Source organism: Salmo salar, chromosome ssa18 (assembly GCF_905237065.1).
Source record: "Salmo salar chromosome ssa18, Ssal_v3.1, whole genome shotgun sequence".
In the NCBI taxonomy this organism is placed as follows: Eukaryota; Metazoa; Chordata; class Actinopteri; order Salmoniformes; family Salmonidae; genus Salmo; species Salmo salar.
Genome location: NC_059459.1, coordinates 26,832,490 through 26,851,392, shown reverse-complemented (window position 1 = coordinate 26,851,392; position 18,903 = coordinate 26,832,490). Strand labels below are relative to the sequence as shown.

Here is an 18,903-nt window from a genome sequence, read left to right as displayed (position 1 = left end):
GAAAGTATGAGAGAACTTTGCAGGCTATCTCTGCAGTAGATTGTAACTCCCCCCTCCCCCTTTGGCAGTTCTATCTTGACGGAAAATGTTGTAGTTGGGTATGGAAATCTCAGAATCATACCAGCCGAATAACTCCGATACACATTAAATGACCCAGGGAATCGATAGAACATGGCTCAGATGTACAAAAACAATATAACAATCAAAATGGGTGAATCTTTACTTTGAGGCATTAGAAGAAGACAAGAAGGGTCCTACAAACGCATTTGCTTCTGACGTTTTCAAGTAGGATCCCTGATTATGGACGGTCATTTTCCGCAGTCTATATAACCTGTCTGTAGTTTTCTGATCATATTGGGACTCCCTGATATATGTTGGTCTGGTTGTCTTCATCTAATAACATGAAATATTTTAAATAGATGCTCAAAATATGTTTTGGTTCAAGGCTCCAACTCCCATGATTCCATTTGGCAAAACCACTCCCACCATCTGAAGTTGCAGCCATTGCGCTCTTTCCAAATAGCCGATGTTTCGTGGTGAATTACTTGTAAACCTCTTTTTTATTAGTTCCAGAAGGCCTACAGTGTTGTTGGATAGTTGCTAAGGCTGTATTTGGCTGTTATTTTTGTAAACAATTTATTTCAGATGCAGCAGGGTTAGCTACTTAGCTAGCTAGCATTGCTAATGTTGAGCAGGCTTCAATCATGAGACTAGGATTCCTTAGTGATTTGTCTGTAAATCTTGTGTTTTTTTGGACTGTTTTAAGAGTCGCTAAGATTAAACTTGGCTCTAATAGCATGCTAGCTAACCAGCATCAGACACATTAACTTAATTTCTTTCTTTTTTGGTGTAATGCAGTTGTCACCAATGACATGAACATACTCTTGGCCATGTAATGTATGTGGACACCTGCTCGTCGAACATCTCATTCCAAAATCAAATCAAGGTTTATTTGTCAAGTGCGCCGAATACAACAGGTACAACCTTATAGTGAAATGCTTACTTACAGGCTCTAACCAATAGTGCAAAAAAGGTGTTAGGTGAACAATGGGTAAGTAAAGAAATAAAACAACAGTAAAAAGACAGGCTATATACAGTAACGAGGCTATAAAAGTAGCGAGGCTACATACAGACACCGGTTAGTCAGGCTGAGGTAGTATCTACATGTAGATATGGTTAAAGTGACTGCATATATGATGAACAGAGTAGCAGTAGCGTAAAAGAGGGGTTGGTGGGTGGTGGGACACAATGCAGATAGCCCGGTTAGCCAATGTGCGGGAGCACTGGTTGGTCGGCCCAATTGAGGTAGTATGTACATGAATGTATAGTTAAAGTTACTATGCATATATGATAAACAGAGTAGCAGCAGCATAAAAAGAGGGATTGGGGGGGGGGGCACACAATGCAAATAGTCCGAGTAGCCATTTGATTACCTGTTCAGGAGTCTTATGGCTTGGGGGTAAAAACTGTTGAAGCCTTTTTGTCCTAGACTTGGCACTCCGGTACCACTTGCCATGCGGTAGTAGAGAGAACAGTCTATGGCTGGGGTCTTTGACAATTTTTAGGGCCTTCTTCTTACACCGCCTGGTGTAGAGGTTCTGGGGGACAGGCAGCTTAGCCCCAGTGATGTACTGGGCCGTACGCACTACCCTCTGTAGTGCCTTGCGGTCAGAGGCTGAGCAATTGCCATACCAGGCAGTGACGCAACCAGTCAGGATGCTCTCAATGTTGCAGCTGTAGAACCTTTTGAGGATCTCAGGACCCATGCCAAATCTTTTAGGTTTCCTGAGGGGGAATAGGCTTTGTCATGCCCTCTTCACGACTGTCTTGGTGTGTTTGGACCATTATAGTTTGTTGATGTGGACACCGAGGAACTTGAAGCTCTCAACCTGCTCCACTACAGCCCCGTCTATGAGAATGGGGGCGTGCTCGGCCCTCCTTAATCTGTAGTCCACAATCATCTCCTTAGTCTTGGTTACGTTGAGGGATAGGTTGTTATTCTGGCACCACACGTCAGAGACCTGGCCCTCCTCCCTATAGGCTGTCTCGTTGTTGTCGGTGATGGTGTTGGAGTCATGCCTGGCCATGCAGTCGTGGGTGAACAGGGAGTACAGGAGGGGACTGAGCACGCACCCCTCTGGAGCTCCAGTGTTGAGGATCAGCGTGGCAGATGTGTTGCTACCTACCCTCACCACCTGGGGGCGGCCCGTCAGGAAGTCCAGAAGCCAGTTGCAGAGGGAGGTGTTTAGTCTCAGGATCCTTAGCTTAGTGATGTGCTTTGAGGGTACTATGGTGTTGAACGCTGAGCTGTAGTCAATGAATAGCATTCTCACAGAAGTGTTCCCTTTGCGATTAAAAAATATATATTTTTATTTTAAACGCTGATCTGGAGATTGTCTGGCTGGATATCTGCCTTCCCAAAACCAAGCCGATTTTGTTGGGGGTGTGTTATAGGCCGCCCAAGCAGAATGCATTCTATGAAGGTCTTGAAATTGACAACACAAACTAATGATTCGCTGTTGAAGGAAATCATTTTGTTAGGGGATTTCAATACAGATGTCTGCAAAAAGAATAGCCCAACCCACAATGTATTTGCACTTGCTCTGACCCAAATGATATAAGATCCCACCAGGATATGTGAAACAGTGCAAAGTACAATTTACTTAATATTTCTGTCTGATAAATCTAAAATATCGCAGAGTGGAGTAATAGTCTATGGAATCAGTGATCATTTTGCACAAGGAGGATTTTTAAAGATATATTTAAGTGTCACAAAACCATAAATCAGAGGACTCAAAAAATACTGTGTAGAAAGGTTTAGGGAGGAAGTGGGTAAAATTGACTGGTCACCTGTGCCAGATAATGTAGGGGTAGACAGTGCCTGGGAAGCCTTTAAATGTAGATTCCTTGATGTGGTGAATGTGAAGGCTCCCATTGACGGATCAGGGTAAAGCAGAGATCTAGCCCTTGGTTTAATCATGAGATTCTAGAATTTATCAAAGCAAGGAATAAGGCCTTTTTAAGAAATTTAAGAACTCAAGAGCAGCATGAGTTTGTCCTATATAAACATTACAGAAATGAAGCACAGAGCAGGATGGATGAAGCTAAGAGGGGTTACTTTGCTGGGAAAATAATTGAAAACAAAAATGACCGTAAAAAGCTTTGGAAATCATTTAAGGAACTAGGCTGGAGTAGTACTACCAAAAACAAACTAAACTGTATTGGACTGAACATCAAAGGGGAGATGGTATATGAAAAAGCAGAGGTTGCCAATGAATTAAATATTTTTTTTTACTTTTGTTACCAGTAAGCTGGTTAGCAAGCTGCCCACCAGTTATGGTTTGTATGGAAGCAACCAAGTCAAGAAGTATTATGTAGAGTTAGGGGTTCAGCCAAACTCTTTTTATTTTGCAAAGGTAGCAACAGCCAAAATAGTCAGTATGCTGGCAAAGCTTAAATGCTCCGAAGCCACAGGCGTGGATAATATTCCCGCAAGGTTTCTAATAGATTCTGCTGAGCAAATTTGCCCTTGTATTACGCATATTGTTAATCTCTCTCTTGAACAAGGCACCTTTCCCAGGGACATGAAACAAGCTAAAGTTATACCTCTGTATAAGAAGGGGATAAAGTCTGACCCTGGGAATTGTATGCCTGTATCTATCCTCTGTGTAACATCAAAGATCCTGGAGAGAATTGTACATGATCAAATGTATGAATATGTAATGTATGATTTTCAGTCGGGTTTTAGAAAAACATACTCCACTGATTCATGTCTACTTTACTTGACTGACTTCATCAGGAAAGAGATTGATGGGGGAAATCTGTGTTGAATGGTACTGCTTGACCTACAGAAGGCCTTTGATACAGTTAACCACTGTCTCCTAATCTCCAAACTAGAGGCACTGGGGTTAAGCAGTATCCCTCTAGGCTGGGTAAAGTCCTATTTATCAGGAAGGGAGCAAGTAGTAGAGGTTAATGGTTCACTGTCTCAGGCAAAACCAATGAGTTGTGGCGTTCCGCAGGGGAGCGTGCTTGGGCCTCTGCTGTTTTTATTGTATCTTAATGATATGAAAGATGCTTGTTCTTGCCGTGTTTTTCTTTATGCAGATGACTCTGCACTTCTGGTGTCTCACAAAAGTAAAACTATGTTGGAGAGCATACTTAGCACAGAGCTTACTAACATTAGCAAATGGCTTGGAGATAATAAGCCATCTCTGCACTTAGGGAAAACTGAAGCAATTATTTTTGGATCCAAACCTAAATTGTGTAGGTCGTCTGAAATCAGAGTGGAGTTAGAGGTTGAGGTGTTGACTACTAAAACCTCTGTTAGCTACTTGGGATGTATCCTTTATGGAAGCTTGGGAGGTGTGAGCATGGCCAGTAAGGTGCTAGGGAAGGTTAATTCCAGGACTAAGTTTTTGGCTTGAAAGTCCAAGCTGCTTGATAAGGACTCCATGAAAGTGCTAGCTACTGCCCTCATTCAATGCCATTTTTACTATGCTAGTACTTCCTGGTTTGGGGCCTTATCTAAACTTATGAAGGGGAAGCTCCAGATAGCCCAGAATAAGTTGATCAGGGTAGTATTGAAGGTGAGTCCACGTACTCACATAGGCAGGAGCTGCTTTCAGGAACTAAACTGGCTGCCTGTTGAGGCTAGGGTGTCCCAGATTAGACTAGGTTTGGTTTACAAGAGTGTTTATGGTCCTGCGCCCAGATATCTAAGTGATTACTTTCCTCTTGTTAGGGATGCACACAATCACAGCACCAGATCAGGTGTTGCTGATGTGTGCTTATACAGGTTCAGGAGTAATGCTGGGAAAGGTACCTTCTTGTATACTGGAGCCTCAGACTGGAATGAGTTGCCTCTGCCTATAAAAACAACGTCCTCTCTGGACAGATTTTTTTTAAATAAAGTAAAAATATGTTTGTCCTCTGTGCCCATATGAATAACCCCTATGATGTAACTGGAATGTTGAGATAAAAGAAGAACATCTATGTTTTTGTTTTATTATTTCACTGCCATACTGTGTTCGATCTTGTCTAGCCATCTTGTCTCAAGAGGACCACAATGGAAATAAGTCCCAGACTTTGTTATCCTCAATGATTTTATTCATGTGCATGTATGGCTTTTAAGTTTTATGTGTACTTGTTTTTTAAAATGGTCGAATTAATAAACTAAACTAAACTTTTGTTCAGGTGGGAAAGGCCGGTGTGGAGCGCAATAGAGATTGCATCATCTGTGGATCTGTTTGGGCAGTATGCAAATTGGAGTGGGTCTAGGGTTTCTGCGATAATGGTGTTGATGTGAGCCATTACCAGCCTTTCAAAGCACTTCATGGCTACGGACGTGAGTGCTACGGGTCTGTAGTCATTTAGGCCTTTGTTCTTGGGCACAGGGACTATGGTGGTCTGCTTGAAACATGTTGGTATTACAGACTCAGTCAGGGACATGTTGAAAATGTCAGTGAAGACACCTGCCACTTGGTCAGCACATGCCCAGAGCACACGTCCTGGTAATCCGTCTGGCCCGCAACCTTGTGTATGTTGACCTGTTTAAAGTTCTAACTTACGTCGGCTACGGAGAGCGTGATCACACAGTCGTCCGGAACAGCTGATGCTCTCATGCATGCCTCAGTGTTGCTTGCCTCGAAGCGAGCATAGAAGTGATTTAGCTCATCTGGTAGGCTCGTGTCACTGGGCAGCTCGCGGCTGTGCTTCCCTTTGTAGTCTCTAATAGTTTGCAAGCCCTGCCACATAAGACGAGCGTCGGAGCCGGTGTAGTATGATTCAATCTTAGCCCTGTATTGACGCTTTGCCTGTTTGATGGTTCGTCCTGGGCATAGCAGGATTTCTTGTAAGCTTCCGGGTTAGAGTCCCGCACCTTGAAAGCGGCAGCTCTACCCTTTAGCTCAGTGCGAATGTTGCCTGTAATCCATGGCTTCTGGTTGGGTTATGTATGTACAGTCACTGTGGGGACGACGTCCTCGATGCACTTATTGATAAAGCCAGTGACTGACGTGCCATCAGAAGAATCCCGGAACATGTTCCAGTCTGTGATAACAAAACAGTCCTGTAGCTTAGCATCTGCTTCATCTGACCACTTTTCTTATAGACCGAGTCACTGGTGCTTCCTGCTTTAATTTTCGCTTGTAAGCAGGAATCAGGAGGATAAAGTTGTGGTCGGAATTACCAAATGGAGGGCGAGGGAGAGCTTTGTGCGGGTCTCTGTGTGTGGAGTACAGGTGATCTAGAATTTTTTTTTTTTTTCCCCTCTGGTTGCACATTTAACATGTTGATAGAACTGATTTAATTTTCCCTGCATTAAAGTCTCCGGCCACTAGGAGCGCCGCCTCTGAGTGAGTGGTTTCCTGTTTGCTTATTTCCTTATACAGCTGACTGAGCGCGGTCTTAGTGCCAGCATCTGTCTGTGGTGGTAAATAAACAGCCACGAAAAGTATAGCTGAAAACTCTATAGGCAAGTAGTGTGGCCTGCAATTTATCACAATATACTCTACTTCCGGCGAGCAAAATCTAGAGATTTCGTGCACCAGCTGTTTGCAAATATGCACAGACCGCCCCCCCCCCCTCGTCTTACCGGAGTGTGCTGTTCTATCCTGCCGGTGCAGCGTATATCCCGCTAGCTGAATATCCATGTCGTCATTCAGCCACGATTCCGTGAAACATAGGATATTACAGTTTTTATGTCCTGTTGGTAGGATATTCGTGATCGTACCTCGTCTAATTTATTGTCCAATGATTGCACGTTGGAGAGTAGTATTTACGGTAACGGCAGCTTTCCCAGTCGCCTTCTCCGGGTCCTGACCAGGCATCCGGCTCTTTTGTCCTCTGTACCTGCATCGCTTCCTCTTGCAAATAACGGGGATGTCGGCCCTGTGGGGTGTTTGGAGAATGTCTTGTGCATCTTCTTTGTTGTAGAAAAAAATCTTTGTCTAATCCGAGGTGAGTGATTGCTGTCCTGATATCCAGAAGCTATTTTTTGCCGTAAGGTACGGTTGCAGAAACATTATGTACAAAATAAGTTACCAGTAATGCAAAAAAAAAAAAAAAAAACATAATAGCACAATTGGTCGGGCGCCCTTAAAATTGCTGCCATTTCTTCCGGCAGTATTAGTGAGGTCGGGCACTGATGTTGGACGATTAGGCCTGGCTCGCAGTCGGCGTTCCAATTAATCCCAAACATGTTCGATGGAGTTGAGGTCAGGGCTCTGTGCCGGTCAGTCAAGTTTTTCCACACCGATCTCGACAAACCATTTCTGTATTGGGGCAGGTAGTGTTCTTCTGGCATCCGCCAAACCCAGATTAGTCCATCCGACTGCCAGATGGTGAATGAAGCGTGATTCATCACTCCAGAGAATGCGTTTCCACTGCTCCAGAGTCCAATGGCGGCGAGCTTTACACCACTCGAGCTGATACTTGGCATTGCTCTTGGTGATCTTAGGCTTGTGTGCTTGGCCATGGAAACCCATTTTCATGAAGCTCCAGACGAACCGTTCTTGTGCTGACGTTGCTTCCAGAGGCAGTTTGGAACTCGGACGTGAGGGTTTCAACCGAGGACGGATGATTTGTATGCACTCGGCGGTCTTGTTCTGTCAGCTTGTGTGGCATACCACTTCACGGCTGAGCTGATGTTGCTCCTAGAATTTTCCACTTCAAAATAACAGCACTTAGAGTTGACCTGGGCAGCTCTAGCAGGGCAGAAATTTTACGAACTGACTTGTTGGAAAGGTGGCATCCTATGACGGTGCCGAGCTCTAAATTAAGGCCATTCTACTGCCAATGTTTGTCTATGGAGATAGCATGGCTGTGTGGTCGATTTTATACAACTGCCAACAACGGGTGTGGCACAAATAGCCAAATCCATGAATTTGAAGGTGTGTCCACATACTTTTAATAATATTCATGCAAGCATTATAATATGATTACAACCCAAAAGTAATGTGGAATGCACTCATGACTTATGACATAAGCTTTGTCTTGGCTTGCTAGACAGCTAAGCTAACTGCAGGTTAACTAGGCGGAGCATTGTATCATGGAGATGAAATGCACCCTGGGAATTCTAGTAGAAGAGGATAATGCAGAAACGTAAAAAAAAATGACCGAAACAAGGATTGTGCAGTATGACTAACAAATGATAACATCAAATCTTACAGTAGTGCATATATACAAACAGCGTAACTGATTATAAAGTGGCAGAATTTTCCTTTAAACTTGTGCCTTAGACAACAGACCAGTGTCTTGGATATTATGTAACAGCTGTGTGTGTGTTTTCTACAGGTGAAACAGAACCAGCATGAGGAACTGCAGACCGTGAGGAAACACATCCACTCCTGCTTCTCCAACATCAGTTGCTTCCTCTTGCCTCACCCCGGCCTCAAAGTGGCCACCAACCCCATGTTTGACGGCAGATTAAAAGGTGAGGCCTCTCACTGCAGAGAATAATCCCTTCCACCCTCCATACTATATACTAACCCCCTTCCACTCATCCTCCACTAACCCCTTCCACTCATCCTCCACTAACCCCCTTCCACTCATCCTCCACTAACCCCCTTCCACTCATCCTCCATAGTCTACTGACCCCCTCCATTCTCCACTGACCCCTTCCACCCCCTCCATACTTCTAACCCCTTCCACCCCCTCCTCCATACTCAACTGACCCCTTCCACCCCCCTCCTCCAATAATTCTAACTCCTTCCACCCGACGTTATCCCATCCTCAGTGACTCCCAGACCCTTTTCTTAATACTGAGGTGGAGAGGCAGTTTAAGAAAATAGTTAACCCCTGGAGGAGACATTCTTGGGCTTTACTATGCTTCTGGCTGTGTTCTTTGTGTAGACATTGATGGTGACTTTAAGGAGGCGCTGGGAAATCTGGTGCCCTTACTGCTGGCTCCTGAGAACCTGGTGGAGAAGGAGATTGGAGGGGCTAAAGTGACCTGCAGAGATCTAGTGGAGTACTTTAAGGTGAGCACCATGTGCTCCCATGGCTTATAAACTACTTTGAATGCCTGAAAATGTTCTGAAACTTCCTAACTTCTCGTCACAACTGAAGTTATAGAAAACACATTTTCTCCACATCTTTTTCGCAGGCCTATATAAAGATATATCAAGGGGAGGAGCTTCCTCATCCTAAGTCAATGTTACAGGTCTGTACTGGTTTGATCAACATTGATGTTAAGTTTTGAGCAAGCTTGTGGGGGTTTTCTCATATCTTGCTCAAACTCTCTTTGCATTTGACTGTGCTCTGTTACCTAGGCAACGGCTGAAGCCAACAACCTTACAGCAGTTGCTGGAGCAAAAGACACTTACAGCAAAAGCATGGAAATGGTAGGTTTGTTCACCCCTGGCTTGTTACACGAACAATGTACAGTGCATTCAGAGTATTCAGACCCCTTCCCTTTTCCCACATTTTGCTACGTTACAGCCTTATTCTAAAATGGACTACACAAAATACCCCATAATGACAAAACGATTGATTGTTTTGCAAATGTATAAAAATACAAAAACTGTTACTTTATTTACATAAGTATTCAGACCCTTGAAATTGAGCTCAGGTGCATCCTGTTTCCATTGATCATCCTTGAGATGTTTCTACAACTTGATTGGAGTCGTCCTGTGGTAAATTCAATTGATTGGACATGATTTGGAAAGGCACACACCTGTCTATATAAGGTCCCACAGTTGACAGTGCATGTCAGAGCAAAAACCAAGCCATGAGGTTGAAGGAATTGTTTGTAGAGCTCCGGGACGGGATTGTATCGAGGCACAGATCTGGAGAGAGGTACCAACAAATTTCTGCAGCATTTAAGGTTCCCAAGAACAGTGGCTCCTCCATTCTTAAATGGAAGAAGTTTGGAACCACCAAGACTCTTCCTAGAGCTGGCCACTCAGTCAAACTGAGCAAATGGGGGAGAAGGAACTTGGTCAGGGAGGTGACCAAGAACCCGATGGTCACTGTGACAGAGCTCCAGAGTTCCTCTGTGGAGATGGGAGAACCTTCCAGAAGGTCAACCATCTCTGCAGCACCCTAATCAGGCCTTTATGGTAGAGTGGCCAGACGGAAGCCACTCTTCAGTAAAAGACACATGACAGCCCTATTTGAGTTTGCCAAAAGGCACCTAAAGACTCTCAGGCCATGAGAAACAAGATTCTCTGGTCTGATTTAAACCAAGATTTAACTCTTTGGCTAGAATTTAATCAATTTTAGAATAAGGGTGTAATGTAACAATATTTGGGAAAGTGAATGGGTCTGAAAACTTTCCAAATGCACTGTATCTACACACATTCCAAGCAGATTGATTTACTATTGCTGTTATACACACACTACATGTTAATGTTTTTAAATGTATGTGAACGGTAAAGTCTTGTCTAATGTATTTTTCGTAATGTGTCGGACCCCAGTAAGACTAGTGTTGCTATTGGGGATCCTAATAAAATACAAATTGTCATAATACAAATGTAACCAATGATGTCATTCGTAGAGGTAATATTTTTGCCACTAGTCTTTGTTAGTCGGTGTAGTAATGTTTGGTTTCTGAAATGTGGTGTTTTTTCCCTGCTAGGTGTGTGGAGGGGACAAGCCCTACATCGCCCCTGCAGACTTGGAACGCTGCCACGAGGAGTTCAAGGAGTGCTCGGTGCGTCAGTTCCGCTCTGTGAAGAAGATGGGAGGGGAGGACTTCTGCAAGAAATACCAGGAGCAGCTGGAGGGCGAGCTGGATGAGGCCTACTCCAACTTCCACAAGCACAACGAGGGCAAGAACATCTTCTACGCTGCACGCACGCCCGCCACGCTCTTCGTTGTCATGTTCACCACCTACATCGTCTCAGGGCTGACTGGCTTCATAGGAATGAACACTATTGCCGTGCTGGCCAACCTGGTCATGGGCGTAGCTCTCATGACTCTCTGCATGTGGGCCTACGTCAAATACTCAGGGGAGTTCAGAGATGTGGGCACCATCATAGACCTGTTGGCAGAGACACTCTGGGAACAGGTGGGTGCTGATGTCTGTGTGGATAAAGGTGTTTTCATAGATTTTTCTGTTAAGGATAGAAGTATGGATACAGGAACTATATGTTTATTTAGCACGTGTGACTCCAGATTCAAAGCCATGTGAAGCTGAGAATTCCTCATGTTCTCCACTGTCGTCTGTGATGTTGATTCCTTCCCCTCAGAGTCCAGATTTCTAGTGGCCCTCTAGTTCAGATTTCTAGTAGAGGTCGACCGATTATGATTTTTCAACGTGATTTTTCAATACTGATTATTGGAGGACCAAAAAAAGCCGATACCGATTTAATCGGCCGATTTATTTAATTTAAATATAAAACAAATTTAAAAACTATATATAGATATATTTTTTTGTAATAATGACAATTACAACAATACTGAATGAACACTTATTTTAACTTAATATAATGCATCAATAAAATCAATTTAGCCTGAAATAAATAATGAAACATGTTCAATTTGGTTTAAATAATGCAAAAACAAAGTGTTGGAGAAGAAAGTGAAAGTGCAATATGTGCCATGTAAGAAAGCTAACATTTAAGTGCCTTGCTCAGAACATGGGAACATATGAAAGCTGGTGGTTCCTTTTAACATGAGTCTTCAATATTCCCAGGGAAGAAGTTTTAGGTTGTAGTTTATTATAGGAATTATAGGACTATTTCTCTCTATACGATTTGTACTTCATATACCTTTGACTATTGGATGTTCTTATAGGCACTTTAGTATTGCCAGTGTAACAGTATAGCTTCCGTCCCTCTCCTCGCTCCTACCTGGGCTCAAACCAGGAACACATCGACAACAGCCACCCTCGAAGCAGCGTTACCCATGCAGAGCAAGGGGAACAACCACTCCCAAGTCTCAGCGAGTGACGTTTGAAACGCCATTAGCGCACACCCGCTAACTAGCTAGCCATTTCACATCGGTTACACCAGCCTAATCTTGGGAGTTGACAGGCTTGAAGTCATAAACAGCGCAATGCATTGCGAAGAGCTGCTGGCAAAATTCACGAAAGTGCTGTATGAATGAATGCTTACGAGCCTGCTGGTGCCTACCACCGCTCAGTCAGACTGCTCTATCATTACATTTACATTTAAGTCATTTAGCAGACGCTCTTATCCAGAGCGACTTACAAAATGGTGCATTCACCTTATGATATCCAGTGGAACAACCACTTTACAATAGTGCATCTAAATCTTTTAAGGGGGGGGGGTTAGAAGGATTACTTTATCCTATCCTAGGTATTCCTTAAAGAGGTGGGGTTTCAGGTGTCTCCGGAAGGTGGTGATTGACTCCGCTGTCCTGGCGTCGTGAGGGAGCTTGTTCCACCATTGGGGTGCCAGAGCAGCAAACAGTTTTGACTGGGCTGAGCGGGAACTGTGCTTCCTCAGAGGTAGGGGGGCCAGCAGGCCAGTGGTGGATGAACGCAGTGCCCTTGTTTGGGTGTAGGGCCTGATCAGAGCCTGAAGGTATGGAGGTGCCGTTCCCTTCACAGCTCCGTAGGCAATCACCATGGTCTTGTAGCGGATGCGAGCTTCAACTGGAAGCCAGTGGAGAGAGCGGAGGAGCGGGGTGACGTGAGAGAACTTGGGAAGGTTGAACACCAGACGGGCTGCGGCGTTCTGGATGAGTTGTAGGGGTTTAATGGCACAGGCAGGGAGCCCAGCCAACAGCGAGTTGCAGTAATCCAGACGGGAGATGACAAGTGCCTGGATTAGGACCTGCGCCGCTTCCTGTGTGAGGCAGGGTCGTACTCTGCGAATGTTGTAGAGCATGAACCTACAGGATCGGGTCACCGCCTTGATGTTAGTGGAGAACGACAGGGTGTTGTCCAGGATCACTCCAAGGTTCTTAGCACTCTGGGAGGAGGACACAAGGGAGTTGTCAACCGTGATCAAATCATAGTCTTAATTATAATATAATAAACACACAGAAATATGAGCCTTGGGTCATTAATATGGTCGAATCCGGAAACTATTATCTCAAAGTTTTTTTCATTCAGTGAAATACGGAACCTTTCCGTATTTTATCTAACGGGTGGCATCCCTAAGTCTAAATATTCCTGTTACATTGCACAACCTTCAATGGTATGTCATAATTACATAAAATTCTGGCAAATTAGTTCACAACGAGCCAGGCAATGAACGCAAGAGCAGTTACACAATTTCATGTTAGCAGGCAATATTAACTAAATATGCAGGTTTTAAAATATATACTTGTGCGTTGATTTTAAAGAAAAGCATTGATGTTTATGGTTAGGTACATTGGTGCAACGACAGTGCTTTTTTCGCAAATGCGCTTGTTAAATCATCACCCGTTTGTCGAAGTAAGCTATGATTCGATGAGAAATTAACAGGCACCGCATCGATTATATGCAACGCAGGACACGTTAGATAAACTAGTAATATCATCAACCATGTGTAGTTAACTAGTGATTATGTTAGTTATGATAGTTATGATAGTGATAACTAGTGATAGTTTTTTACAAGATAAGTTTAACGCTAGCTAGCAACTTACCTTGGCTTCTTGCTGCCCTCGCGTAACACGTAGTCAGCCTGCCTTGCAGGCTCCTCGTGGAGTGCAATGTAAGGCAGGTGGTTAGAGCGTTGGACTAGTAACCAGAAGGTTGCAAAAACGAATCCCCCCTGAACAAGGCAGTTAACCTCTCTAGGGAAGGTGGGACGAAATCGTCCCAGCTACGTAACAGCCAGTGGAATCCTGTGGCGCGTTATTCAAATACCTTAGAAATGCTATTACTGCAATTTCTCAAACATATGACTATTTTACACCATTTTAAAGACAAGACTCTTGTTAATCTAACCACACTGTCCGATTTCAAAAAGGCTTTACAACGAAAGCAAAACATTAGATTATGTCAGCAGAGTACCCAGCCAGAAATAATCAGACACCCATTTTTCAAGCTAGCATGTAATGTCACATAAACCCAAACCACAGCTAAATGCAGCACTAACCTTTGATGATCTTCATCAGATGACAATCCTAGCACATTATGTTATACAATACATGCATGTTTTGTTCAATCAAGTTCATATTTATATCAAAAACCAGCTTTTTACATTAGCATGTGACGTTCAGAACTAGCATACCCCCCGCAAACTTCCGGTGAATTTACTAAATTACTCACGATAAGCGTTCACAAAAAACACTATCCGAAGTGTAAAGAAGGGTGACGCGCACGACGCGTTTCGTGACAAAAAAATTCTAAATATTCCATTACCGTACTTCGAAGCATGTCAACTGCTGTTTAAAATCAATTTTTATGCAATTTTTCTCGTAAAAAAGCGATAATATTCCGACCGGGAAAGCGTGTTTACGTTCAAAGAGAGAAAATAAAAACATGGGGTCGCCTCGTGCACACGCCTAAGTCTGATTGTCCTCTGATAGACCACTTACCAAAGGCGCTAATGTTTTTCAGCCAGGGGCTGGAATTACATCATTCAGCTTTTTCCCGGGTTCTGAGAGCCTATGGGAGCCGTAGGAAGTGTCACGTTACAGCAAAGATCCTCAGTTTTCAATAAAGAGAGTCAAGAAGAACAAGAAGTTGTCTTCTCAGGTTTTTGCCTGCCATATGAGTTCTGTTATACTCACAGACACCATTCAAACAGTTTTAAAAACTTTAGGGTGTTTTCTATCCAAAGCCAATAATTATATGCATATTCTAGTTTCTGGGCAGTAGTAATAACCAGATTAAATCGGGTACGTTTTTTATCCGGCCGTGTAAATACTGCCCCCTAGCCCTAACAGGTTAATCCCCGTTCCTAGGCCGTCATTGAAAATGTGTTCTTAATCTGACTTGTTAAATAAAGGTGGGGGGGGAAATCGGCAAATCGGTGGGCAAAAATACCGATTGTTATGAACCTGAAATCGGCCCTAATTAATCGGCCATTCCGATTAATCGGTCGACCTCTTTCTAGTGGCCCTGTAGTTCCCCATCAGCCCTGAACTCAATCGCATTATCCTTCACCAGCCCTATCCAATGAGCTACCAACCTTTCCTTTACCATCCAACCAGCCTTCAGCCTGCCCAATCAGCTGGTGATCTGTTTTTCTTCTTTAATCTGATCTTGCTCTCCTCTCCGCCTCAGATGACTGCCAGAAAGGTGAGGTGGAGGTTTCTCTTCCTGCCTGTGTTCCTGGTTCAGTGTACTATGTTTTCTGTCTTTGTTTGGTTGTTTCCCTGCTTTTTCTGCTCTTCTCTGCTAATTCCTCACCTCCCATGTCTCCAGGTGCTTTCCAAACTCTTTGAGTTGGCCAGGAGTCGAATCACGTGGCACTCTTTCCTACCAGCAGCAGCAACGCAGAGAAAGAGAATCCCCTCAAACAACAATGACAAGAAGACTCACTAACTTTTCTGGCTAGCTGCTTGGCTCTTTATTTCCAAATGCATCTGCAGTCCACTCTTGTCATTTCTTGTGACATATGGGCTGGTCATAATCACAGGGATGTTGTGGCCTATGGGGCTGGTCATAATCACAGGGATGTTGTGGCCTATGGGGCTGGTCTTAATTACAGGGAGGTTGCGTCTGCGTAGTTCACTCTGTTACATGTAGAATGCAGGTTGGCACTCCCTAATCTTCTGATTGTAATCACAGCAGGCCCACTGGAATTGGCCTACTGACTAGTCTTAAATCATCCACAATTTTCATAGTTTTTTTTATTTGTTTTTATCCATTTGTTCAATTGCCATTCTGCTCTTGTCATTCCTTGTGGCCTATGGGGTCTGTTTGTCATTACAGGGATGTTGTGGCTGGTCTTAATTACAGGGAGGTTGTGTCTGGGTAGTTCACTCTGTTACATGTAGAATGCAGGTTGGGACTCCCTAATCTTCTGATTGTAATCACAGCAGGCCCACTGGAATTGGCCTACTGACTAGTCTGAAAATTGTTGAGATGATTTAATAGATTTTTTTTTTGGTTTTATCCATTTGTTCAATTGCCATGATTGGAGTTTAGTTTTTGCAGATGTTTCTATTAGTTTTAAATGATCATTCATCTTTTCAGTCTGCATGTTGGACAGAATCTCTTCTCTCTCCCTTTGTCCTCATGTATTCATTTCTATTGATTTGATTGTCTCATGTCATGTCCCTTTGTGCTCTCCTCTTCCCTCCTCTCCAGGTGTTGAAGCCTCTGAGTGCGCAATACATGGAGGATAATGTTAGACAGACTGTGGTTAACTCCATCAGAGCCAGTCTGACAGAACAGGCCACACAGCACGCAAAGTTAAAGTCACACTGACCCCTCCTCCTGCTACTACTCTACCAGCCACTCATCCCACCCCTTCACTCAGTGTGCTAAATCCTAGGACTGTGGCACTGTGCAAACCAAAGTTTACCCTGCACAGGCCCAGCCAGCCTCCCTGTCTGCTGTAGTGGCCTGTCTTACTGCTAGCTACTCTACTCTTGGATCCCCCCTGTTGGAAGGTGGACAATCAGCGAGTTAAGAAGTAGTTGCCAGTATGCTCTCACCTTTACCACAATTTGACTGATTCACATGCAACCCCCCCATACACACCTATGTCAGGATTTTAAATTATGAAGAGTTGTTAGGTTTGCTGACCCAGTTTTAGTGTTGTCATTATTAAGCAGATTGCACTTGCTTGGGTTTCAAGGTTAATTCAGGGAGTCACAGCTCTTTGATGGTGTGCCATTGGATGCAAGATGAACTGTCTGCATAGTCATACATACTATAGCCAAGCCAGTGTTCCTACCCTCTCTCCTGATACTGTTTGGTTAACTGGGGTGGATTTTGAAATCCTTTGAGCCTCTTTAGTTGTTTTAAGATACTGATCTTTAATCTTGCTTTAGTGTCATCTACTGCATGGTATTAGACAAACACAGCATAGCACTATAATAGGACCTAGAGCTCAATCTATTGTGCTTAGCAGGGGAATGTAATTCAGACAGTTTCATTAATTTGCCTTTCTTGAAAACCCACAGGACAGTGGGAGTGCTCAATGGTATTGCACATCTAGTGTTTTTTTCTTGTCAATACAGCACTAATGATATCAGTTAGGTCAACACTCTTGTACCAATTCCATCCACAACTGTCTCGCCTAGGAACGCGGCAGTTGTTACGGCTCATTTTTTAAATGTTTATGACACATTTTACACTTTGTATAAATTCTATAGTGTTGTTGGCAGGGTGTTTTTTGTTGTTGATTGGCCTAGTGTGGTTTAAGGAATGTTTTGTGATTGGTCTTACAGTTGCATCTTTTTCTGTGATCTACTATACCGTTACGTAAACAAACTCTAGGCTAGAGCATTTAGATTCCACCTCGGACAAAGCTTTCTGGAATTTGAGTGGGTCGAGATTCTTTTTAAATCACTTCCTGTAATTTATTTTTCAATAAACAAGTACATTGACCTTATTGAATTAAATCGATCTACTGTTCAGACTCCTTTGTTTATTGGAACGAGGGCAAAATCATCACGGCTTGCTCTCGCAGTATTCAATATAGATGTCAACACAGTAGGTATAATGCGTGAGGAAATAACGAGTTCGCATTGAATTTGATAACTTAAGTCACACTGGTAGTTCAATATCAAAGTCAGATTTGTAATAACTACCATAACTGTTTTTGTCTTCCCAGCTTACACTGGACACATGGCATCATAAGCCAGTTAGGGTTGTCTGTGGAGATGGAGACCCCTCCCCCAATACATTAATGGCCGGTGTCCTTTTCAGTGCATGGTTCTTTAACTACCACGATCTTGTATGAAACGGGTGTGTGTATGCAGTAAGAGTAGCCAGAGAGCGTTATCCCAAGACCCTGAAAAGGGATGTCCTTGTCAGGATTGTCACACATTCAATGTAATGGAGTGGAGAGCATTAAGTAAGTCAGTTGCTGCACAGGGCAAAGTCAGCTCTTATCAGACCACCACTATTCTGCCATTTAAATGTATTCATTTTTATTTAACGTTTTAACTAGGCAAGTCGGTTAAGAATTATTTACGATGACGGCCAAACCCGGACGACGCTGGGCCAATTGTGCGCCGCCCTATGGGACTCCGAATCACAGCTGGTTGTGTTACAGCCTGGAATCAAACCAAGGTCTGTAGTAACGCCTCTAACACTGAGGTGCTGTGCCACTCGGGAGCCCCAAAATACAACTGAACTGCTCTACAAGGTTATTTTGTCTACAAATTCAGCAGACTGGACAATTTTATATAAAGCTTTAAAGTCAAACGCTTGTTGCAATGTTCTGGCATGGAATGTAATTTTCATGTATTCACAAATGCTGGACATGTGGTTAGATCTATTTTTGAAACTTCAATCCCTTTACATTATTTCAGTGCAGGTAGAGAGAATGTCTTAAATACTTCTTTTTTAACAGGACTGCTTAATTTTGTAGTGTACAATAACTTTCTGGATCAGACTTTCATTCCAGTCAGGATGAGAAGACGCATTGTGCTGTTGGGATGCAAACAGGATGCATATTGGAGAATGTTTTTTTTTCCAAATGGACTCTAACTAGCAACCTTTTGTTTACGGCCGGACGATCTAAACAGCTAGGCTACCTAGTGCCCAGTATGTAACCCTATAAATACATTTGTTCATTGAAATGTATAAGTCATTTGTGGAAAGAGGCTTCAACAGTATGTTAAAGCACCTTTTTCCTATTGAGATGAATTACATTAAATTGTACAAGGTCTCTTTAGAAACGTCAGGTTTGTGATGAGGTGAAAGAGATCGGCCATGCATTCTTTGCTATGATCATTGATCTCCTGAAAAAGCTATCTTTTTCTTTCAGTGCCCCAATGTTTGGCTATACTGGTAAAGTTAGCAGGTTGTTGGCTACCTAGCTAATGAGGTAACAACCATGACTGAACAAGGTGTAAAACAAATGGTACACGGCCCGCGAA

At 43.3% G+C, this 18,903-nt stretch overlaps 1 protein-coding gene across 3 annotated transcripts in view; it reads left to right on the top strand.

Annotated features, from left to right (window-relative positions):
• The window catches only part of LOC106577100 (atlastin-2), a 32,674-nt gene extending 15,252 nt beyond the window's left edge, over positions 1-17,422 (top strand). For 2 of the 3 annotated variants that reach the window (XM_014154837.2, XM_014154835.2), the window contains exons 8-13: positions 8,296-8,434; positions 8,854-8,981; positions 9,107-9,163; positions 9,273-9,344; positions 10,580-11,011; positions 16,157-17,422. In XM_014154837.2, coding sequence (XP_014010312.2) covers positions 8,296-8,434; positions 8,854-8,981; positions 9,107-9,163; positions 9,273-9,344; positions 10,580-11,011; positions 16,157-16,276 — 948 coding nt within the window. In that variant the 3' untranslated portion in view covers positions 16,277-17,422. Of the gene's footprint in view, positions 1-8,295; positions 8,435-8,853; positions 8,982-9,106; positions 9,164-9,272; positions 9,345-10,579; positions 11,012-15,268 lie in introns of all 3 variants that reach the window. The other variant, XM_014154836.2, reaches the window with a different exon arrangement.
• Positions 17,423-18,903: the final 1,481 nt, after the last annotated feature.